At 53.4% G+C, this 23,462-nt stretch overlaps 7 protein-coding genes across 7 annotated transcripts; 3 read left to right on the top strand and 4 right to left on the bottom strand.

The window, feature by feature from the left end:
- Positions 1-1,993: 1,993 nt before the first annotated feature.
- Positions 1,994-3,687, bottom strand: SPSK_09009 (malate synthase; the record flags this gene model as incomplete). Its single annotated transcript, XM_016735590.1, has 2 exons — positions 1,994-3,261; positions 3,327-3,687. 2 exons carry the CDS (start codon positions 3,685-3,687, stop codon positions 1,994-1,996), a joined length of 1,629 nt encoding a protein of 542 aa, XP_016588165.1.
- Positions 3,688-5,703: 2,016 nt separating this feature from the next.
- Positions 5,704-7,401, bottom strand: SPSK_09005 (fumarate hydratase, class II; the record flags this gene model as incomplete). Its single annotated transcript, XM_016735586.1, has 2 exons — positions 5,704-5,893; positions 5,987-7,401. 2 exons carry the CDS (start codon positions 7,399-7,401, stop codon positions 5,704-5,706), a joined length of 1,605 nt encoding a protein of 534 aa, XP_016588164.1.
- A 1,221-nt stretch (positions 7,402-8,622) lies between these two features.
- Positions 8,623-10,792, bottom strand: SPSK_08723 (ATP-dependent RNA helicase; the record flags this gene model as incomplete). Its single annotated transcript, XM_016735311.1, has 5 exons — positions 8,623-8,969; positions 9,043-9,534; positions 9,597-10,034; positions 10,095-10,340; positions 10,405-10,792. 5 exons carry the CDS (start codon positions 10,790-10,792, stop codon positions 8,623-8,625), a joined length of 1,911 nt encoding a protein of 636 aa, XP_016588163.1.
- Positions 10,793-12,030: 1,238 nt separating this feature from the next.
- On the bottom strand, positions 12,031-13,400 carry SPSK_09254 (pre-rRNA-processing protein IPI1; the record flags this gene model as incomplete). The annotated part of the gene is made up of 3 exons (XM_016735830.1): positions 12,031-13,091; positions 13,159-13,231; positions 13,353-13,400. The coding sequence occupies 3 exons, from the start codon at positions 13,398-13,400 to the stop codon at positions 12,031-12,033; spliced, it is 1,182 nt and encodes a 393-aa protein (XP_016588162.1).
- Positions 13,401-13,812: 412 nt separating this feature from the next.
- SPSK_09879 (uncharacterized protein) lies at positions 13,813-14,401 on the top strand (the record flags this gene model as incomplete). Its single annotated transcript, XM_016736446.1, has 2 exons — positions 13,813-14,229; positions 14,297-14,401. The coding sequence occupies 2 exons, from the start codon at positions 13,813-13,815 to the stop codon at positions 14,399-14,401; spliced, it is 522 nt and encodes a 173-aa protein (XP_016588161.1).
- Positions 14,402-17,768: 3,367 nt separating this feature from the next.
- SPSK_09578 (uncharacterized protein) lies at positions 17,769-18,752 on the top strand (the record flags this gene model as incomplete). Its single annotated transcript, XM_016736150.1, has 1 exon — positions 17,769-18,752. The coding sequence occupies one exon, from the start codon at positions 17,769-17,771 to the stop codon at positions 18,750-18,752; it is 984 nt and encodes a 327-aa protein (XP_016588160.1).
- An 801-nt stretch (positions 18,753-19,553) lies between these two features.
- Positions 19,554-22,862, top strand: SPSK_08405 (uncharacterized protein; the record flags this gene model as incomplete). Its single annotated transcript, XM_016735003.1, has 1 exon — positions 19,554-22,862. One exon carries the CDS (start codon positions 19,554-19,556, stop codon positions 22,860-22,862), a length of 3,309 nt encoding a protein of 1,102 aa, XP_016588159.1.
- Positions 22,863-23,462: the final 600 nt, after the last annotated feature.

Here is a 23,462-nt window from a genome sequence, read left to right as displayed (position 1 = left end):
GGGATATGGCTGGATTTTGCACTGGCTGCATGCCTTCCCAGGTCTTGTATGTTTGGCAAAGGACGTTTCTGCTTGGTTTAGTGTTTGGGAGAAGGTGATATACGGCAACTTCCGAGGTTTGGCAGGTATTCTCCTCTTGGCTTGCAGGCAACAGCGTGCTTCAAGACATACAAGAGTATGGGTACGAACAGCGGGGAAACAATAAGAACTTGAGATGACCTTAAGGGTACTGGGTTGCTGCATTTGATTTACCTTCTGCACCCTTTCGGGGATTTCCTTCTTGGGCACCCACTATGGAAATATTGATTCATGACGAGAAAGGTCTGAAATTGTACGGAATATCGCGCTGCTTTTCGCTATATTTTCTTTTTAACGTTCTGGAAGCTCCGTATTTTCGCAAGCCATTCTTTCATAAGCTGAGATGTGAACAAATGTCGTGAGCGCTGTGAAATGCCCTCCACTCCTCAATGAAGCTGTATTCTGCAGCATGCCGGGCTCGTTTAATTCACGTATTTTCTCTTCTAACTTTCTTGCTACGTTTACGAAACGAACAGGGCACAAAAAAAAGAAAAAAAAGTGACTTAAATGTCTCGCTGCCCCTTTTCCATTAGCAACAGAACTGGAGGTCGACATACAGTCAAGACTGACTAAACAGACCAGTTATCTCCCGTTCTTTCTCCATCTATTCTCGTCACAGCCTATTGGCCATCGACTGTCTCTCCTTTTAACTAATGATATTTGTGGCACTGCCTGTGTGCAAGGTATCACGGTATCACATCGTCCACTTCCGGAATATGGGGTAGAGAAGATATGAGAACAGGAGCCCGAGGGATGATCAAGAACAACTGTGAAAACAGTGTACGACATACAGAGCGGCTATTCTGTGCAACTACAAGAAGGAAGTGGCAAGTACATACGAAGAATAGGAGCATCGAAATCAGGTAAGTTTCCAGTGTGCTTCTATCTCATGTTCGCCGTCCAGTCTATTTTGTGTTCCCTTTTGCAGGTGCTTCCACATTTTCAACTCTGTTAGTATTACGTTACCTCAACTTTACTGACTGTACCCAACAGGTACTTTACGACCTCATTGTCATGATTGCATTTCCTTCAATGAGCCTCCTTGAGTTGAGTAAAAATCTTGGATCCCGGGTACCAAACTCCTGGGCCAACAAAGATATACAGCAATGCAGACGGTGGTATAAAACGTATCATTCTAAACTTTGGAAGACTAATCACGGGACCATTGTTTGTGTAATTATCCAAAATGGTGATGTTTTGTATTCATCTACGCGTATATATGTGGTTTCATTTTTCGGACTAGAGACCCGACGAAGTAAACGCAGTAACTCTCTCATTGTTTGTACACCGGCCATTGCTGCCGTTGCTCGCTTGACAAGTATTGTTTGGGAATTCTGTGCTCCTTACTCACAAACAGAGAGACCGATTTTTACCCAGAGATCCTTTTCTTGATATATCTTACCGTCCGTTTGAGCTTGTTATCGCCCTTCTTTATTTTGTCACGTCTTAGAAAGATAATCTGTTGAGAGTTATAAACATCAAGCTACCAGTAAAGCAGGATTTCCGGTAATAAACCGGGTTTTATCCGTGTATAAACAGCTATGGGGGGCACAGGATCGTTTAGGGACTCCTAATGTGTTAAAGAAAGCATCAGGCATGTAAAGTTTCAGCAACGACGAGGTATGGTCTGGCTATTGAAGTCAATTGTCAATTTTGGCCCATGTGACATTTTGAAGTCGCAGAGTTTATATACATACAGTCTTTGCGATCATAGCACAATCGGAGAGACAAAAAAACAAGTATCTGGTAGTAAAACAGAGTCGGCCAGTCCAATCTGGACCTGAAATAGCACTAGTTGAAACTCAAAATAACACCGGTGGAGACAAAAAACATGACAAGCAATGATATAATATCCGTAGTCGTTACACGCCGTGCGTCCGTTTTTCCATTTTCATGACTCCCCGATTTGTCTCGCTCACAGCTTCGAAGCAGGGCGTGCGCTGCCAACGGCAGTGATCTCGTTGTACAGCAGCGTTGTCAGGAAGTCGGCGTAGTCCTCGCCGGTCACCTGGGTCGAGAAGTACTGCGCAGCGAGGTGGTACTTGTTGCCGGCCGGTGCCGACTTAGCGAGCTCCGCGGCCTGCTCCTTGAGTAGCTTGAGGGCATACGCCTTGTCGACACGCTTGCCCTCGGCCGTGGACACGCCGTGGCGCACCCACTGCCAGATCTGGCTACGGGACACCTCGGCCGTCGCAGCGTCCTCCATCAGGTAGTTGATGGGCACGCAACCAACACCACGGATCCACGCCTCCATGTAGCCGAGGCCGATGCTCAGGTTCTTGCGGATGCCGGCCTCGGTGATCTGGCCCGGCACGTTCATGTTGAGCAGGTCGTTGGCGCCAATGCTGACGTCCTCACGGCGCACAAACAGCTGGTTGGGCGTGGGCATGTGCTTGTCGAAGATCTCGGTGGCAATCGAGGCCAGGGCCGGGTGGGCGACCCACGTGCCGTCGTGGCCTGCGCGCACCTCGCGGAGCTTGTCGGCGCGGACACCCTCCATGGCCTTCTCGTTGGCGGCCGGGTCGTCCTTGATGGGGATCTGGGCGGCCATGCCGCCCATAGCGTGCACACCACGACGGTGGCAGGTCTGGATGAGCAGCTTGACGTACGCGTCCATGAAGGGCACGGTCATGGTGACGGCGCTGCGGTCCGGCAAGACAAAGTTGGGGTTCGAGCGGAACTTCTTGATGGTCGAGAAAATGTAGTCCCAGCGGCCGCAGTTGAGGCCAGAGCTGTGGTCGCGCAGCTCGTAGATGATCTCATCCATCTCGAAGGCAGCGAGGATGGTCTCAATCAAGACAGTGCCGCGGATGGTGCCGCGGGGCACACCGACATAGTCTTGGGCCAGGTTGAAAGCGTCGTTCCAGAGGCGGGCCTCGAGGTGCGACTCCATCTTGGGCAGGTAGAAGTAAGGTCCGAAGCCGTTGGCGAGCGAGGCCTTGGCGTTGTGGAAGAAGTACAAGCCGAAGTCGAAGAGCGAGCCAGACATGGGCTCGCCGTCAACGGTAAAGTGCTTCTCCGTCAGGTGCCAGCCGCGGGGCCGGACAATCAGCGTGGGCAGAGTGCGGTCGGTGCGCAGCTTGTACTCCTTGGCGCCCTGCTTGAAGTCGATCTGGCGGCGGACGGCATCGTAAAGGTTGACCTGTCCGTTGATCATGTTCTCCCAGGTAGGTGCGCTCGAATCTGAATTGTGTTAGAGACGAGTTCTACGAATCGACTTCTCGCAATAAAAGTAGACAAGACCTTACCCTCAAAATCAGCCATGTACGTGTAGACGTTGGCGTTCAGGGCGTTGACGACCATCTTGCGGTCAGTGGGACCAGTGATCTCCACGCGGCGGTCCACCAGACCGGGCGCGGGCGGCGCACCCTTCCATGCGGAGTTCTCGCGGATGTGCTTGGTCTCGGGGAGGAAGTCGGGCAGGACGCCGCGGTCGATCTCGGCCTGGCGCAATTTCCGGCGCTCCAACAGAGACTTGCGGGTAGAGTCGAAGGAGCGGTGCAGCAGGGCAAGGAAGGTCAGCGCCTCAGGCGTGAGGATCTTCTTGTGCTCCTCCGTGATGGTGCCGAGGACGTTCACGCCCTGGAGGATGTTCTCGGAGGACGGCATTGTGAATGGTTGCGGGAAAGATGGATGGGTAGATGGTGGTAATGTGGCGGGAGAGGAAGAGAGAGTGGATGTTGAGAGTTAGAATCTGCCAATGGTGGAGGAATGGCAATGCAAAAGCGACGATGATGAGGAACAGGAGTAATCACAAGGAAACGGGAGAGGCAGGGACAAAGGCGAGGGATGACAGCATTCAAATACAATCTCCAGCCTCGGGTTCTTCTCCATCGCACCTGCCGACTAACGCCCCTCCGGACCGAGTAGCTAGTATCTACGAGTTTCGAACGTTTTGGGGGCGAGAGACGGCTTTGCTCTAGTCCACGAGGTAAGACCAGCGCGTGGTGTTAGTGCTCCACTGCTTTCCCTTGTGCGAAGGAAGGAACGACTGTTACAAAAGCTGGGCGATTGGTCGCTCGGGTGAGAGGGAGAGGTGGTGAGGTAGGGTGGCAAGTGCAGTACAGCTACAAACTACGTCAAGTCAGAGCACGTCGCACCTTCTTTCTCCAAAGAACGACAAGGCAAAAGATGGCAAAAGCCCAAGAGAGCTTGTGAAAGTGTGGGGAAGGCGCGACCCTGATTGGGCAGCTAGTCGGCCGAACTGATAAGTTCCTCGTGCCACAGGCTAGCCCCAAAAGCATGTGCTTTGAAGAAAGAACGACCGGCTTGAGGAACATCACTGATATGCGAAGCTGAGGAGGGCACGATCTACAAGCTTTGGTTTTTTCTTACTACAATATTACTGTGGAAGGCTATTTGTTCGAATTCGACTCTTTCTTGATGCTTCGATTTACTATTATTTCCAATTAAAGAGTGAGAGTTTGCAGAAAAGGGAAGAAAGCATGCGCCCTCGCTCTGACGGAAAAATTTGCCCAATGCAACGGACCGCACTCGCCTATAGCTTTTTTACCCAAACGGGAACACTTGAAGAAAACGGTAAAGGCCGGAATGGCAGGGGCATAGAAAGGAGAGAAACGATGAACGAGGGCATCCACCATCAACGTTGAGACAATGGGAAAATAAGAGAGTGACTGCGTCACAGGCTGCAGCTCTTTCCTATTTGGGTACTATTGCCGGATGCGGTTTAGCTCGAAGTATGTTCTGTGGTAAAGCCGAGACCGCAGTCGCGCTTCCCCAGTAGGGTAAAATCGCAGACCAAAGCATTGTATATCAGGCAGTTGACGGCGAGATTGCTGAGGACGGAAGCTGCGAGTCGACCATTCGTTCTTTTAATCTTTGCCTTTCCTCGTTGATTCTGAATTTCTATTCATTCTTCTCCTCCTCCTCTCAAGTCGCTTCGGCGAAGTGCATTATTGCCGCTCACTGACAGCGCCTGGAAAGCGCGAACTGCCAGTGCGACAGCAGCCCGCCCAATGACAGGCTCCGCTCTGCCGAACTGGTCATTCCTAAGCCGGTGCCGAGGCTTATTAGTGCACCTTCTGCCCGGTAAACTGGGCTGAGGCAAAAGAGAGACGCGCTCAATCAGGCAATGAACGGTTCCGGCCACGAGTGAAACCAATACGACTACGACATACTACGACATACTATTCGTACGACAAAACGATAGACACGGTGGGCTGGGCTACAGCCATGCCAGGCCAAGCCGATCGTTTCCGAGACTACAAAATGACGTTTACGGTGGGTCAAGCTGAAGCTCTACTGCCAGAGTCGAGAAGGCAAGACGAAAGGCCGAAATGAATGCAGAATTGGTCATCTTCCTTCTGTGTGGTTTTGTTCTTGTTGTTGTCGTTGTTGTTGTTCGGTTCTTTTCTGGCCTATCCCAGTATTCTGGGTTTCAGGGGTCGTTGTTTGCGTCTCCCTTTGGTGCATTCCTGTTCAATTGGAGATACATACATCGTTACATGCCATTGCAAGGCGTTGAGATGTCGCGGCAATGTGCCCCGAGTCCTTCTACGCCACCTGACTTTTGTCTAAATTTGTGCTCTCGCTCTTTCTATCCAGAACTTCAGAAAAGGCAAAAACAAAAGGAGCAAGACGGGAGGTTCACCCTTGATCAACTACCTAAGCCTTGTACAGGCTGGGACCGACCATCAGCTCCGGCCGGACGAGCGTGTCGAATTCCTCCTCAGTGAGGGCGTTGAGCTCGAGCGCACTCTGCTTCAGGGTCAGACCCTTCTTGTGCGCGTTCTTGGCGACCTTGCTGGCCATGTCGTAGCCGATCTTGGGGTTCAGGCAGGTGACGAGCATTAGGCTGGAAATGGTGTCAGTAAAAGCGGAAATTCCGGCGAAGTGGAAGGAGAGAAAATGACGGAGACGGGCTCGGCTCTTGGGGAGAATAACTCACGACTCCTTCATAATGTTGTTGATCTTCTCCTCGTTGGCCTGCAGACCGGCGACGAGGTTCTTCTCAAACGAGCGCATACCATCCGACAGCAGGCGGATGCTGTGCAGCACGTTGCGGATGATCAGTGGCTTGTAGACGTTGAGCTCGAACTGGCCGTTCATGCCACCAATGGTCGTCGCCACATGGTTGCCCATGACCTGGGCGCACACCATCGTCAGGGCCTCGCACTGCGTGGGGTTGACCTTGCCGGGCATGATGCTGCTACCGGGCTCGTTCTCCGGCAGGTTCAGCTCGCCGAGACCACAGCGGGGACCGCTGCCCAGGTAGCGGATGTCCTGCGCAATCTTGGACAGCGAGGTGGCCAGGGTGTTGAGGCAGCCCGAAGCCTGCACGAGCGCATCGTGCGCGGCCAGAGCCTCGAACTTGTTGGGTGCCGTCTCGAAGTGGGTGCCGGTCATGGAGCTGACCTCGGCGGCAACGGCCTCGGCGAAGCCCACAAAGGTGTTGATGCCAGTGCCGACAGCCGTGCCGCCCTGGGCCAGCTGGCGCAGAGACGGCAAGGACGACTCGACGCGCTGGATGCCGTAGTCAAGCTGAGCAACGTAGCCGGAGAACTCCTGGGCCAGCGTCAGCGGGGTTGCATCCTGCAGATGTGTGCGACCAATCTTGATGATGCCCTTGGCCTCGAACTCGTCGACCTTGGCCTGCAGCGCAGTGCGCAGGCTGCGGATGGACGGCAGCAGCTCGCCCTCGATCTCAAGCACGGCGGCAATGTGCATAACGGTAGGGAAGGTATCGTTGGACGAGGCACTGCGGTTGACATGGTCGTTGGGGTGCACGGGCTTCTTGCTGCCCATGGTGCCGCCCAGGATCTCGATGGCGCGGTTCGAGATGACCTCGTTGGCGTTCATGTTGGACTGGGTGCCGGAGCCGGTCTGCCAGACGACCAGCGGGAAGTGGTCGAGCAGCTTGAGGTCCGCCACCTCCTTGGCGGCCTGCTGGATGGCCTTGCCAATCTCGGGGTCCAGGCCGTAGTTGATGTTGACGGTGGCGGCGGCGCCCTTGAGGATGCCAAAGGCGCGCACAATTGGGGGCGGCATGCGGTCCTGGGGCTGGTTGATACGGAAGTTCTCGAGCGATCGCTCCGTCTGAGCACCCCAGTACTTGTCCGCAGGGACCTGGATCTCGCCAAAGGCGTCGCTCTCCGTCCGTGTATTCGACATTCTGACAGTGCTTGCGTGGAAGGAACGGGTGAAAGAGCTAAGGAGTTGTTGCGACGAAGCAGGGGATCGGGTCATGCGAGTGAGGTTGTTTTGGGCAGCAGCTGTTAAACATGTGCTGGTAGTCCGAGGCACCGCAGTGCGTAGTAAGCCTCGGGCGAGGCCGGGCGCCGCAATTCGCACTGATCGCAGCATGATTATGGCCGTTTATTTGATCCTGTTTTGGCGTGTCCGTTGGCGCTGTTTGCCTGGGTAACGCGGGAGGGGTCGAATTCCCAAGGGCGAGGGGAAGCAAAGGACGAGCTGCAAGAAAGGAGGGGGAGGAGGAGAAGTGCCACCGTGCTTGGGACACTTGTTTCGTGTCGTTCTTTTGATTTCTCTGGAGAAGGCTTCGTTCGCTTTTGCGTCAATTCACTTTTTTAATTAACGCCTTTTCTCGCTATTCGGGATTAAATTAGCACGGTCGGTGAGAGATAGGAGGGGATCGAAAAAAAGTGCGGGCATAAGCAGTTTTGCTCGTATTATGTCCCACCCGGGGAGTTCGTTTTCCAGCCGTTTGGGGTCTCAAGCTCAGTTTTTTGTATTTGTGAGGTTATTTCCCCACGAAATTTAGGAATTGACGATTTTTATGCCGGGCTCGCGCTCTACGGAAACACACACGGCACATTAGAGAAGGAACGACCAGCAAGAGGGGAAAGGGGCAGCGACCAAGCTTTCCGAACAGGTGAACTACAAAATCCCTTTCTCCAATGGTTTGCACTCAAAACACGGAAGGCACGCTCGCAGGGAAAAAGAGCCACCATCGCCCAACAATCCGTCCAAAAAAAAAAAAAATAGCTCACCCGCCAATGGATGCAGAGCAGCCTTAACACTGTAACTGTCCCGACACCCCCACAAATGCAACCGAAACCACAACCCTCCATATGCCCCTTCAAGCTTGTCTTCCGATCGTTTCCGGCAGGCCAACGCACAATACATGGTCACGTGTACACCCTCCATTCTCTACACCGTTCTTCACCTTGAGGCACCCCTGACCATCGCGGAGATTGGAATACAAACACAAACACAAACATAAATACAAATAAAATAGTATACTGACGAAGACACTAGTTTTTTTTTTTTTTTTTTTTTTTTCTATTTGTTTCAGAGGCATGATCTTGACGTATCTAAGCTATCAAATGGCAACACAAAGTCCACTGAAATGTGAACGGCACCCTGCTTGATTGTTTCCACCTAGTTTTTGCAACATCGATTTCTTAGTTCTTTTCCGCACCCTTTTCCGTTTTCATTATTTTTTCTGAGTTCGCCTTCATGGTACTCTCTGCGCAATAGCCCCCGTTTCCTCGATCGCGTCATGGCCTCGTACATCACCGCCGCCGGCCTAACCTGGAGTGGGTGAACGGTGAAATGCACCTATTACGACCAACCAACAACCGGTACATCGTTGGCATCGTCGTCGCCGGCACCCCAACCGGTGCCACCGACATCGCCATCGGCCGGAGCGTCCCACGAGTCACATGCATCGCCCCCGGCACCCCAACCGTCGTCACCGCCGTCGCCGGCAGTGAACTCCTCGAAGTCCGAGTCAGCCTCGAACTTGAGGTTCTCGCGGGCCTCGCCCTCGGGAATGTACATCTCTAAGAAATCGGGGATTTCCTGTTTGGTCTCAAGGAGAGTGCGCGTAAGGACACTCGCAATGGGCTCGTCCCGGTCGGTGTAGAACGACGTCGCAAGACCGCGGTGACCAATGCGACCAGTACGTCCTGTTTTAGAGATAAAGTCAGATCAATGGACGCTACAAGGAGCGATGAGGGGTGGTGGAACAAGTCGACTTACCAATACGGTGAACGTACTCCTCAATGCCGCCGTGGTCAAGAGTGGGGAGATCGTAGTTGATGACGTGGTTTACATTGTGCACATCGATTCCGCGAGCAGCGACACCGGTAGCAATGAGAATCGGGCACTGACCGCCACGGAACGCACGCATGGCGTCCTCGCGCTCCATCTGGGTGCGGCCAGCATGGATCGAGGTGCAGGGGAGGCCAAGGTTATACAGGAAGTCGTCAAGCTCGTCGGCAGTCAGCTTGCGGTTGACAAATATGATGGTTCTGCCGGGCGGGATGGAGTTGAGAAGCTCAACGGTAGCCTTGCGCTTGTTTGCAGGATCCATGTACGAGATCACCTGCTGGATGTTGCCGTGAGAGCTGCCAGCACGGCCGACACGCAGACGACAGTGATCGTTCGCAAGGTATTCCTTGGCAAGATCCCGCAGACGCTTGGGGAACGTGGCCGAGAACATCATGTACTTGATGTCACCGTCATCTTGGTCTGAAGGAAGGCGTTAGGCAAGCTTTTGTTCTCGAGAACTACATAGGACTGGACATACTTACCACCTGAGAGAATGCGGCTGAGATCCTCAACCCAGTCATCCTGCAGCATCTCATCAGCCTCGTCAAGGACCATGAACTTGACACGACGGAGTGACAGATGGTTAGGGCGGTTCATGATGTCAATGAGACGACCAGGCGTGGCAATGAGAACATCACATCCGCGGCTGAGCTGCTCCAGCTGACCGCGGATCGGACCACCGCCGTAAATTACGCAGGGGCGGAGCATGGTACGGTAGCAGAACTTGCGGGCCTCATTGAAGATCTGAATTCCAAGCTCACGGCTGGGGGCAACAATGACGACCAGCGGCTCAGCACGCGCCGGGGCGTCTAGACCCGGCCGGTAGGTCGCCGGATTGGGGCGAGCAGCGGCAAGCTTCTTTGCCTTTCCCATGAGGTGGTTCAGGATGGGAATGAGGTAGGCGGCCGTCTTGCCGGAACCTGGTTTCAAAGTAAGTTTGTATAAATGAGACAGGTCATGACAACAATGGCGCTACGTACCAGTTTGAGCAATACCCATGACGTCGTGTCCATTGATGATGGCGGGAAGACAGTACATCTGGATGGGAGTTGGCACCTTGTAGCCGGCCAATTCGACGTTGCGACGCATCGCAGGGTGGAGACCAGCCTTGTCAAAGTCGTAGAAAGGAGAAATGCGAGTTTCGCCCTCCTGGGTAACCTTGATCTCAGCAAGTCTATATAGAAGCACGTAATATGGTAAGCGAAACAAAGAAGCAGCAAAGGTAGCTGTAAAGTGTGCCCCTCGGGGGGGAGGAGAGCTAAAAGAGACACAACATTGGTAGTAACTTACGTCGAAAAGTCAATACCAGAACCGGAGCGTTTCTCTGGGTCTCCAAAAAGCTCGCGCTCGAGCTCTTCCGAGGCGGGCCGACGTCGCCTTCCTCGCCGGACCACTCGTAGACTGTAGCGTTGCCGGCCCAGTCGCGGAGGACTTTGGTGGGGTCCTGCTCGGCCTCGTAGTTGTACGGGGTGCTCTCAATCCAGCCAGCGTCTTTGATCTGCTGGCGCTCACCGTCGAAGCCGGGGTAGAGCTCCGGCTTGACGGCAATGTCAAAGCCATGATCCCGAATCTGACCCCCATCGCCACCACCACCATCAAGAGCCACAACCTCGGCTTTCCAACCACTGTCAGCAGGAGTGCCACCCTGGTCAGGGCCTTCGTTCCAGGCAGCGGACATTTTCGGTCTGTATTGTAGGGGAAACAAAACACTGTGATCAATGGATGGGGTTGTTAGTGGCTGTAGAAGTTGTTTCTCATTAGAGTCGCTAACTTACAAGACGGCAAGCAGTAACCTGCAAAGTCGGTACCAAAACTGTGGTATTAGGTTAATGTATCAAATATCGCGTGTAAAGCGGAAAATAATCTGCGACAGATGATCAACCCGTAGAAAGGGTCGAGATACCTCTCCTACCGTGGACGAGGTTGTACAACACAGCGCGTGAATGAAAGTAAGATGCTTGTATGCCGAGCATTTACAGTGCTACCTTAAAGCAGAAAAGAGTTGGGTATGATTGTTGAGGATGTTATGGAAGGAGAAAATGAAACGAAGGTTTCGGAGAAAGACACAAACTTGATGTACAGGTCGCAGTGCAATATATCACGAGTGCATCGGAGACTGGAGAAGGAATCCGGGGGGGTATAACTTACCTCTTGACAATGAAGCTATCCTTCTGAAACTGGAGCCAGAAGTCTCAAAAAATCCACAACGAAACAAATGAAGTCCCAACCTCTACCCGTGGTGAAGCTGACACTGAGGAGAAAGGGAAGAAAGAAAGGGGAAAAGAAGAAGAGTGCCAGGAGGAATGAATAAACACGAAAAGTTTTCATTGGAAGAATAATATTTTCGTGGAAACAGAAGGTGCGAGGAGGTGAATATTGAGAAGGGAAGGAGCGAATGGCAGATGGAAAGAAGGAACGAGCCCGAGAAGGAAGGCGGGACGGGGAGGAGCGAGCCCGGCATCGCGATGGGAGCTCTAGCTAGTGTTTTTGTGCTTCACCGTGTTAAAGGTATTTTTTTGTATAAAGAGGGATTGGTAAAACTAACAATAGCGGTGCTCCTGCCCTGATAAGTCGTTCTTTCTTACGCCAGAAGTCAAACTCCAGTGTGATGTCATTCACTGATTATTGTGCAAGCATTTTTTACAACATCTCGTGAAGCAGAAAAGCAAAAGAACGGTCTCCCATAAAGTCTCGACGCAGCCAAACTTCGCAGTGCTCCATTCCCGAGCGATTCGGTATACAAAATGGAAACGCACAAAAAAAAATGGAAGAGATAGCAAGACACTATGTTTCCACCCAGAAGACAAACAACAAGCGTAATAAACAAACGCGGAACGCCGTGACCCATGCATCCTACACAGCCTCCCAGAGAAACCGAAAAAAAAAAGAAAAAATTACTCGCTCATGACGACTTCGTTAACTAACCGTAACCATCTGGTTATAGTCCTCCATGCCAGCTTGCAGCACATCATCGAGCGTGGCGGCCGCACGCCCAACAGCACCGCCCTCGCGTCGTGCTTCCTCAATACCCCGAACGATCGCTGCCTGCCACCGTTTGGCAAACACACGCTGCCGGTCCTCACGGTCGGCATACATCTCGCTGTCTTCGTCGCGCGGCGCACCAAAGAGGTTGAGGTGGCCAAATGGGTTTAGTGTACTGCTAGACGTGCTGTTGCTCACGCCATCTGGCGTAGGGGCCGACGGCTGCCGCCGGTACAGGCTGTCCCAGTAGGCTTGCGGGTTATAGGGCGCCGGTGTTTCGCGGCGCAGGCCGATCTCCAAGAATTTGGTGAGTGCAGCCAGCTGCCGCGCGAACGAGGCACCTCGCATGGCCTTGGAGCCGCCTGTGCCGCCGCCCTTGACGAGTGTGGCTGTGGATGAACCGGCAAAGGACGTCTTGGGAGCCGAGGACCAGCCCGATGACGAAAAAGACACACTGTTGGCGCCCGTGCTGGAAAAGGTATTGGTCTGCACGGCGGCGACCCAGCCCATCATGGCGCCGAGGCCGTTGAGCGTCTTGAGCCAACCACCCGGGCAAGCCACCAGCTCGTCGCCTGCGACGTCGAGAAGCCACTCCAGGGCACCAAGGGCGTCTTCACGGACTGCCGACGAAAGGTTGGTGATACCGGCGCGGATGTAGAGCAAGATCTTGCCGGCAGCAGGCCGCACGTCGCTGGGAGGGAGGACGCGGAAGAGTTTGAGGAGCTGGGCGCGGACGGGCCCTGCCGGGTCGGAGATGAGCGGAAGCAGTCGGTTGAGCAGCCCGGCAGTGCCAACAGGGTTGCTGTTGCCAGCATTCGCACCTTGTCTGCCGCTGCCTCCACCACTGCCGCTTGACAGCTGGCTGGTTAAGAAAGCCAAAGCATCGCGGCGCTGGTTGTCGGACCTTGACGTGGATGCAAGTGATAAGTTGTGACGGAATTGGACGGCCGGATCCGGTGCCTCTTCGGTTAGAGACTGTTGGTTGACGGTGATGGCTGATTACATTAGTAGTGTCGTTAGAGAGATGGACTGAAATAGAATATCAGGACGAGAATTACTTACACTTTGTCCGGAAGCTTGTGTCGGTAAAGTTCGCTGCCTTGGACTTTGCCTTGCCGACCTTAAGCTTTGGTTTCTAGAAAAGAAAAGATACTGTGTTAGCATCGAAACCCTCTTCGGTCTGGTCTTTTCGTTCCCTTTTGTCTGGTCGCTCTGTGGCGTTCTTCGCCATTCGTAGAAGGTCCAATTTAACTCACTTGAAAGTCCTTCTTCTTCTCCTTCTTCTTTTTCGAGCTTGAGCCCATCTTGACAGCGTTGCACCTTGTATCAGCGGGCGTAGCACATGATGTGAGCACGAAGAATGGCTGTCTTGGGTGATGAAGGTTTGCGACAGTTGAACTTTCAACTTTTTGGCGGTCAAAAGTGGCAGAATCAAATGGGCGACGAGTCAATAGGGATGTGGGGAAGGACTAGGTGGGGTGCGTTGTGATACAGTGTAGCTTCCCTTAGCCGCGGTAGTCTATCCACTAAAACACGGAAGGCACGTTTGGGCAGTCAAGCTGGCGCAATCTCCATACTCCCGTCGATAGACTACACCTGGGACCAACGCCCTTCCGCCTCCTCCGATATCAAGACAACACAGCGACAAGGATGTCTGCAGATATTTCAGTGGGTTTTAAGGTTTTTTAATGTGCAATGCAATGCTTGCAAAGCTACATGCTAACGGCCTCTTCGCGGCAGGGTTCCGGCACCAGCGATGTGCTCGACGAGACGCTCGGGCGTCTCGCAAAGAAGGCCGGCGTCAAGGCCACAATTTTGCTCGACCGCGCGACGGGCTCGATCCTAAAGATGGAGGGCCAGATCTCGTCAATCCAGACTTCGATTGGTCGTGGCAACGGCGGCAGCGGCAGCGGCAGCAATGGCGCCACGAAGGAGAGCAACGGCAGCACAATGGTGACCAGCAGCACGAGCATGGCGGCGGGCGGCGGCTTCGCAGAAGATGCGCTGCTGAGCGGTGCCGGCGGCGACAATGGAGTACCAGCGGATGACACAAAGGGCGCGCGTGAGCTGGCCGGGCTGGTGTGGAACTACGTGAAGACGTCCGGAGACCTAGTGGAGGCCATTGATACGGAGGTGAGAGCGTCGAGACGCAGAGAAAGGTGATCACAGTGGGCCGAATGTGGAAAACTAACCGAGACAGGACGAACTGAAGCTTCTCCGGTTACGAACAAAGAAGCAGGAGCTTGTCATTGTGCCCGACCCGAAATACCTCCTGATTGTGATCCACGACACACCGCCTGCTTAACCCCGTTTGCTATTAAATAGCGTTACGACATGGGCTTAGTACACTGAAGGTACCACGAAGGGAATGAATATGAGGAATCGATAAGAAAGGGCTTCTCACACCGAGACCCCGACTATCGTTTGGCACAACATGAATCTCAAACGGTAGTACGGGCCAAAATTTATGGACACCGAGAAAGTCCAGCTACGAAAGTAACTCAGGGCCACGTTGGGTTGTCTCGCACATACGGTCTCTCATTATCACCAAACCCTACGAGACGAAGAGGCCTTCGTTGCAGTTTGGACATGCGAGCGAATAGGATGCCGAGCCAGGACTCTTTTGATTTCTGCCTTGATGTCTTTTAACAACTCATGAAAAAAAATACTGGGAAGGTGAACGCCGAAATTAAGCGGCCAAAATGCACCGTTGTTGGTGGAGATATATACCCTTTTTGTCATCTGCACATAATATGCAGCCTCAGAAACAGATTTTTACAAGGTTTACTGCTTCGTGGGCTACATATCTTCCATGCTCCTTATCGGACTTGACAAGATACGGCGATTTTTAAAGACGAATATCTCAAAGCACAGTCGCTTGCTCGCCTTCCGTCTGCCTTCTAAATTACTATTTTCTCTCTTTTCGGTGATGGTTCATTTTGAGCTCACCCGTAATTCCGTTCCATGTTCTAGAAAGCAGGGGTAAGCAAATGAAGCCTGCAGTTCGACCGTTATATTGGTCGTGCATATGTACGGCATGCGTCAAAAAGACGCAGGTCATCGGTATCTCGTTTCAGAATCAAACGGTATAAGAGATATAGCTTAGACAAGAAAAGAAAATTTAAGGGTGCGAAAGCATGGGCCAGGAGAGTGGCTTGGCAGGGCAGGATGGCACATTAAAAAGGGGAACGGGCGTCTCATGTCATCTTCTAGAACGCGACAACAAAGTTCACAGTGAAGATTATATTATAATAATACGTCTTTATCGTCTCGGCTGTGTGTCTGGGATTAGTGGGGGTTTCCAAAAGTGATGGAAAATTGAATAACAACGCAGAACATATATTACTTTGCCGTCTGGTATGTGCCGTTGGCTAGATTTGTTTATGCAACCCGAAATGAGTAATGAAACGACGCTGAACTGACTGCCAAAAGGACCAAAACGTAAATACACGGTGGTAAAGTAAACAAAATAAATGTGTATGATGCTAAGTTCTAAGTAGAACTGTATACTTGTGTCGTCAGTTCCATTAAAGCTCGGTAGATGGCCCTGTAGTAAATTCCTCCAACAATGGAGATCAGATGCCAGTGCAATCAATCGGAGCTGGCCAGCCCTGGGTTATCTGGCCAGCCCTTGTCTCATATGCCGAAGCCAATGACGGCACTGGATTCCGGATTGCAGGGTTTGGTTTCGACGATAAGTTTGGTAGGGATTATGGACAGGGAGTCTAGTCATTCAGCCTTCTTAAGTTCTCAAACAAGGCCTTGCCTGTGGAAATCTTTTGAGCGATTGGAGTTTGTTCAAGAGAGAGATAGAAGACGAATGATACTCAAGGGAAGTCTGACTTTAGCTGGAAACGGAAAGGAACGACGTCGGGGAAGAGAAAAAGAAAAAGAAGAAAATCGAACAAGCTGTCGTTGAAGAGTCTGACTATCCCAAGCAGAAGACGGGCCGTCGCCGGGCTGGCCCTGTTTTTGTGTGCTAGTTTGATGCAATCTTTGTTGCTTTTGTGGGAATGGAAAATAGAAAAACGGCGAGACCACGGCATGAGTCAGGGGGGATCCAGCGTGTCATATGCAAGCCATTGTTGTCGAAACGAGCACGTCAGTGGACTGGACAAAGGAAAGAAAAACAGCACAAAAAACCAGGCACGGGGAAAGTAAAAAGAAAAGAGAGAGAAATAAAAGAACTAGCAAATAATGTCACCATTTACTATCATTCACCGTTCAGCCTTTACACAGCACACCGCCGGGATACAATTTCCTGGGCCTTTTCCGTGCCTCTAGCGTTTTTATCATGCCCCTATGCTCTGATGAGCCGCAGCCTGGGTGGGCTCGAAACAGTTGACGATCGACGGCGTACATCTTTCGCAAAAACGAAAATTGGGCAAAATGAGACTCGAAATGACGAAAACGAAATGGCGCGTGTCTAGACCACACGGTGTGGGATGGTGTTTAACGTTGTATTGCAACTGTGTTCCCTTTTATTGACTTCGATCTTGTTTTCATCCTGCTAAGGACCTCTACGTCGTATTAAATATGATCTCTATGCTTTGCTGTCCCCCTTCTGCCTCCCATTATGGATCCCAGGAGCACTAAGGAAGACAATGCTGGAAAATATTGTAAAAAGCCAAGCCCGAAGGAACACATGAGGAACCGTAGCGTATTGTGAATACGTTGTATTTTCTCAACGACCCCAGTTCCAGTATCGTGCTCACTCTAGGTCATCACGTAGCAGAAAGGAAGGAAAGAAAGATTAGATGCAATATAGGAAAATGCCCATAGGCGGCTGGTGATATGCGAAATTTGGCAGCCTCTATACACTTATAATGCATACAATTCCCCATCTATATTGTTCGAACTGCTATTGCATCGATACTGGTCTGTTTTTACGCGCGACATGCCTGCACAACGTTTGAAGTACGAGTACGTCCTATATGTAGCCAAATAAGACCACCGTCAGAGACGGAAGAAAAGAGCAGAGCCAGAAAGAGGACAAGGTAAAACAACGTAGATGGCCCAAAAACACAATACAATTCGCCCGGCAATGCTCCACGCGTGACAAGGAATCGATCTGACACGGCCGTCGTCCCCCGGATCCTCAACGCGCCCTTGTCTGGCTTTCTGCCTGTCCATCCTGGGCGCTCTGTCTTGACGAAGGTGTGGTCTTGTCCGGTTTCCCTGGGAGCGTGGCTTCTTCTCGTTCTGCCTTTTTGTATTGTCTTTTTACCTTTCTTCCTTTTTCTCCTTTTCTTTCAATTGGTTTTGCTGTTTCTTTCTGCTCCCTTTTGTTCCTCGCATCTACCCACACATCGATCGTCGCATCATCGCAACACCGCCCCCCACAAGACGAGTAGGTGGTCTGGCCGACGACGACAGAACCACTCCTCACCATTGTTTCCACTGTTTGTTACGAGACAATCCGCCTCTACTCCTACTTAAGATCCCAGTTTATCGAACCTTTTCCTCTTCTGCTCATCGTATCCTGCTCTGATGACGCATCCGGCCACTCGACGGCCGATGGTGAAACCCAGCAGCTCCACTTACATCACCATTGCCACTTCTGCTTCGTCCAGAGAGTGACGGGTGGCAGCGACTGGGTGGACAACAAAACATCAAAAAGTAAGTCGCAGAGGATTAAAAGACATAACCTGTCTATTTTTTCACACGACCCGATGCCGTCTTTATCTATCCTCAAGCGCTCCGGCCGCGATGCACCGCCGTGGTCGCTACGATCATGGAACAATCCAAGCGATAACATCATCGAGACACCCGAAGCAACGACAACAAGAGAGGAAATCATGCCGGTATCATCAAGGAGTTGTGCCGGGTCGCCCACTGCCGACAACATATTTGGCAGCAACAGTCGTAGCTATGAAAATAACGGCACCGATTTGCAGGGCGTGTCCATACCAGGGCCCATGACAACGACAATATCACCTTTTTCACCAACGAACAAAGACCGCCGTGATTCCAAGCGCGACCTCTTGCACGGCCTCATCAGTCGGTCCATTCGCGGTGCTGGCCGCGCGTTGTCGACGTCCAGCCCGCCGTCTCCGCCCTCATCGCAGTCTGCTTCAACAACATCGCTGTCTCCATTGTCGTCGTCCGTAGGATTCCCCACGTCGACGACAGCCACGGCATCCACTGCGCCCTCTCTATTTGCATCTCCGCCGCAGACGTCATCGCCGTCGTCGTTTCACGCACGAAAGCCAAGAACGGCTGTGCCGGCTCCACAAAAGCTGTTTCGCCCACGGCCGCGCCAGTCATCAGCTGCACCTGCGTATTCGGGTGCATCGGCATCTAGCAAGACGGTAAGAGCCTTTTTTGTGCCACCTTTTTTTAACTCGTTCCGTATTTCGCTTCTCGTTCGCTCGCGTTTCTTCGTTCCTTCCCTCCAAGCACGGGCCCGCCCGCCTGCCACCGTCACTAGGCTTGTCTACCAAGAAGGCAAGAAAGTTTTTGTCGTCGCAGGTGACACTTTCCCAATTAGTGCATATTGGTGTTTTCTCATCAGCACAGCAAAAGGCAGGAGCCTCTCAACTGTCTGCTCCGTTCCTTCAAATTTTGCTGGCGCATGGCCTACTGGCACCAGCAGGAAAGAAGAAAGAGGCAAGAAGCAGTGGCGAATGGGCTGGTTCCTGTTCCTGGCCGCGTGACCAGTTGATCGTACCAGTTGCCGCTGCAGCGAGGGCGGGGAAACGGCCCAGAACAGGACTGGGTCAGTGACACAGGGCCGCGCTTGCCCACTGCCTGTCTTGTTCACTTGTCAGTTGCCAATTGCGGTCGACGATCTCACACCAGAACAAAAGTCCCCTTCTTGCGCGACGTTACGAGTTTTGCCATTGCGCTTTCCCTTGTTGCGATCACCGTACCTTCATATGACTCGCTCTTGCCTCCGAATGCCCTAATCCCGCTCCCTTGCTCATTTCTAATCATCTCCGGCATCGCCTGCCGTAAAAGAACACTCCTTTCACCTCCGCCTCATTTCTCAAAGAAAAGTGTCTTACAATTACAGAGTACACGCTTTGCTTTCCTGCCCCGTCTCGATCAATTGCTTATTCCCTATCCCCAACTGCGGTTTCTTTGCTGTTCTCTGAAACTCTAGTCGAGCGGAGCGCCTCGACGCTCCACCGATCGTGCTGCTGCCCTCTTACAAAGCTTCGTTTCCGACAACATCTTTGCTAACTACCGATCTTCTGCTGGTCCCGCCGCGTGCATTCGTGGGCTTTTTCTCGATTTTGTGCTTTTCTCAACTTTAGAAAAAGACAGCCTTGCAGTCCACATCTCCCAAGCTTCGTCCTCGAGCAGCCACCTCAGTAGACACAGCTCCATTCTTGCCTGACCCTTCGCGATCGATCTTCGTCAACGCCAACAAACCCCTGCCCTCTCGGCCGCCGCCCGGCAGCGAACAAGACGTCGGGCCGCCGGCCAAACCCGTGCTCAAGCTCGACCGCATCATGGCATCCCTCACTGACGATGACGTCGAGAAGCTCTTCTCCGGCGCCCCGCAGTACTTTGCCCGCTCCGAGGGCCACTTTACTGGTGCGCCCCACCCCAGCGTCGCATACCCATGGGACGAATCGCTCGGCATCCGCGACCTGACGGATCACGTCCAGATTGAAGACGCCGCCTGGGGCAATGTCACCGCATGGCCTCACATCACCCGCCGCTGCAGCAGCAGCAGCGTGGCCGCCAGCATCAGCAGCATCGGCGCCGATCCGGCCGAAAAAGCCGGTGCGGCATCTTCTGCTGCAGGGGGCAGACCGCCCACACAGCCCAGCAGTAGCACCGACAACCCCAAGAAACGCAGCCACTTCTACCCACGATGCCGCGAACGGCCCAGTATGCTCAGCATACAGGGCCTCGAAAAAGGAACCGTTGGCTACGAAGCTGCCCTAGAGCTGTCGGTGGCAGATGGTCTACAAGAAGAGCAGTTTGGGTTTGACAACCTGGGTAACCGCCCCAATGCTGTCATCGAAGCCCGTAAGAAACTCATGGACCCAATTGCGGCGTCCGCGGCTGGACAGGCAGCCGGAAAGGGCACCCAGGTTGACTCGACCGACCCCCTCGACGACAATGCCAACGGCGTCAAGCACGTTGGCGAAACCCAGATCCTCGAAGAGCTCATCAAAAACGGCCGCCGATATGTCGACGGCACCTTTTACGTCCCAAACCAGAGCAAGCAGTTTTACAACGAGCTCTTCCACCACATCCTGCGTGCACCTCCTAAGCGGCCACGGTCATCTAGTGGTCACCACAAGCGCTCAGGTAGTGGGGACCTTGATGCCGACCTGATCCCCCAAATCGAGGCTCTGCTCGACGTCCTTGCAACCCCCAACGTCTGGATCGATTTTTCGCACGTTGAATGGCGCCTGCGTCTTGGCCAGGTCCTGTGGGCCTCATCGCCCCAAGACGAGTTCGATCCTGGTGTCGGCTATGCGCAGCAGGACGGTGCCAATCCGACTGACGCCGCGCCGACACCGACGCCGCGCCCCGCGACATGCGACGAACGCTATACCGAACGCTACTGGTTGTTACTCCAAATCCTGCTTGCCACCGAGCTCCTACTGCGCCTAGACGCCATCACCGACGGCGACGAGTACGGCCTAGAGTACGTCCACCCGTCCGAAGTGCATCGCTTTGAAAAGGTCGCCAATCCGTCCGTGCGGTGGTCGCTGATGCTGGCCCGTGCGTGGCTGGAGAATATTGAGGTTGTGCGCGTCGACGAAGAGGAGAAGGAGGAAGTGGCGACGGCGGCTGTGGCGACGACCGAGAAGGAGAAAGAGAAGCCAGCCGTGCCCGACCGGCCTAGCAGCAGATCAAGCAGCATCAGCGCACGACGCAGCAAGCGCGAATCAGGCAAGCGGCACACACTTGGCTGGATTACCACATTGACGAAGAAGCTGTCGCTCATCGAGGACCACCTACACACATCCAAGGCTCCAGAAAAGAAGCACGTCTACGCCATGCGGGCCAAGAACGCCACGCGCCAATACCGTGGTGTCGCCCATTTTGCCCAGGAGCTCAAGTGGCCCAACGATCTGATCGGGCTCATGTCACAGAGAGCCCTTGATGCGGACCGCATTCGGGAGCCGTTGAACAACAAAATCACCGATCCACCGACACCCCGGACTAGCTCATCCACAGTGTCTTCAACATCACCATGTGCACCTCAACCGTCGGCAGGCGACAAGGGAAACCTTACGTTTAGCAGAGTGTTGCCGCGGCGGCGCAAAGTTGTGGCCGCCTTGCATCCGGGCGGCTGGCTCTCGAGGAGCTACCTGTCCGGCCTCATACTACCTGGTGACAGCCTTTGTAACCTGCTCATGTCGACCCTTCTCGAAGGCGACGACGAGGCGCTCAAGACACTCGGTCCCGTCGCCCACCTTGGTGCCGGTTTCGTGTATGGCGGTAAGAGCTTCTGGAGCACGGCGTGCATTGTGGGCCGCGTCCTCTCAGCCGGTGCCGGTGCCGCTGAGTGTATGGGATGGGTGTCGTCTGACGTCCTGCCACACAACCTCGGTGAAGGTTGGGTCAACATTGACGTCGACGATGTGGCTGAAGACATGCGAAAAGTCAACCGTCGCGCTCGCCTTTGGGGCAAGACCGCCATTGAGCGGGAGTCATCCGTGCTCGGCGATGCAGAACCTGAATCTGTCCTGCCCGCCGACTTTGTCATTCCCTACGAGGCCGTCTACAAACAGGTCCCACCCAAAAACACGCGGGTTGACCTTCAGCGCTTCCAGCTGTACACCGCGCAGGACCCCAACCGCCCGCCGAAGAAAGCCGGCGATGGTAGCATCGAGCCGGCTGATCGGGCTGCCGAAGGTGATACCGAAACGCCCAAGGGTCGGGTTGGACCTTACGCAGCCGAAGCCTCGTTTGTCGTCTCCAGCGATGGTGGCCCGGGGCGCATTCTAAAGTACAACCTATCCTACGACATCTACTTTGTTACTGCGCACCCGTGCGTGCCCTCGCAACGCGTCAAGGTCGTCAAATCGCCATCCAGCCCGACCATCCAGCAAATTGATGTGACGGGCGACGGCGCTGCCGCTCGCTCGAGCACGATTCACACCGTTGGCCATCCTCTGCATAAGTTCTACAAGTACGCGTCGATTCACCTCACGACCCTCATTGACCACCCGACCAAGAGTCTCGAGCAGCTGCTTAAGGAGTATGCGGCGACGCCCAGCTACCAGCCGGCCTCGCCCACTGCTACCTCCTCGTCGCCACTGTCGGACAATGCTGTGCTCGTCATCGATTGCATCACGGGCTTTCTTCCGCAGCCTGCGGCCCACGAGATGCCCATGTCGCCTGTCGTCGACCGTAAGCACAGCGTGTTCAGCTTTGATGGTGCTTCTTCGAGCATCTCGTCGTTCCCGCCCTTGACCAAGGAGATCTCGCCGATCGTCGCACTGTCACCGGCTGCGCCCAACTTGCCCAATGACATCCCAGAATCGTCAACATCGCAGCAGCCGCACATTGCCAGTTGCGTCGCCCTGCCTTCGGCCACTCCGTCGTCGTCAATGTTGCCGGCACCGTCGCCCGCTCCCCGCACAGTCCACCCGACGGACCCGGCTGCTTCCAAGATGCACCACGAGACACGGCGCCGTCGCTTCGGGTCAGACATGGAGATGCTCGTGCGGGCACTGTGTGCTGAGCGGGGCTGGAACGCTCTGGTCAGCCGGCGGCGGCGAGGCTGCCTGGCGTGTGCGATCCGCGAGGCGGGTGCTCTCGGCTGGCGTGTCGTGATCCGTGTTGACTAGATGTAGACCAATCCTTTTCTTGTATGTATTTACACCAGGTGTATAAATTCTTCTGTTACATTTTGTGAGCGGTTTATGTATATATATCCCTGTCTTTCCTGTTCAAACACATCACATGGTCAAAATATAACGGTAGTGTTAAAAGAATTCATGAAACAAAAAATGCAAAACCTTTACATATCGACATACATGACATGTTTGAAATAAAGTCAAACGGAGTACAAGGCTTGTGTATGGCTCTCTATTGTATTGCTATGCTGTAAAATTTAATGTTGTGTTATAATATGCTGTCAATTTAAAATATACAAGATGGGTGGGAGTTACATGTTTGTAGTTCCTCTCTATTGCGCTCTACTACCTCGACATAGATCGTTGATTGCCGCGACCGCCGCCCAGGATGACAACCGAAAAGAATGGGAAGCAAGGCAAGAGCGGAAGCACCGCTAGAAGCGAGTTCAAATAGCGAATGCAAAGAGAAGGATGGCAGCGAGGGCGAGGGCGAATGCGGTCATACCCGCGATAGAGACCAGGAGGAACAGCAGGGCAATGACTAAATTCAACCAGTCCAAGGGCCGGTCGTTGCTGGGGGCGCCGCATGGT

The sequence above is a fragment of the Sporothrix schenckii genome (assembly GCF_000961545.1).
Source record: "Sporothrix schenckii 1099-18 chromosome Unknown Cont44, whole genome shotgun sequence".
Classification (NCBI taxonomy): domain Eukaryota; kingdom Fungi; phylum Ascomycota; class Sordariomycetes; order Ophiostomatales; family Ophiostomataceae; genus Sporothrix; species Sporothrix schenckii.
The sequence above is the reverse complement of the archived record's forward strand: the minus strand, read 5'-3'. Positions and strand labels throughout refer to the sequence as shown.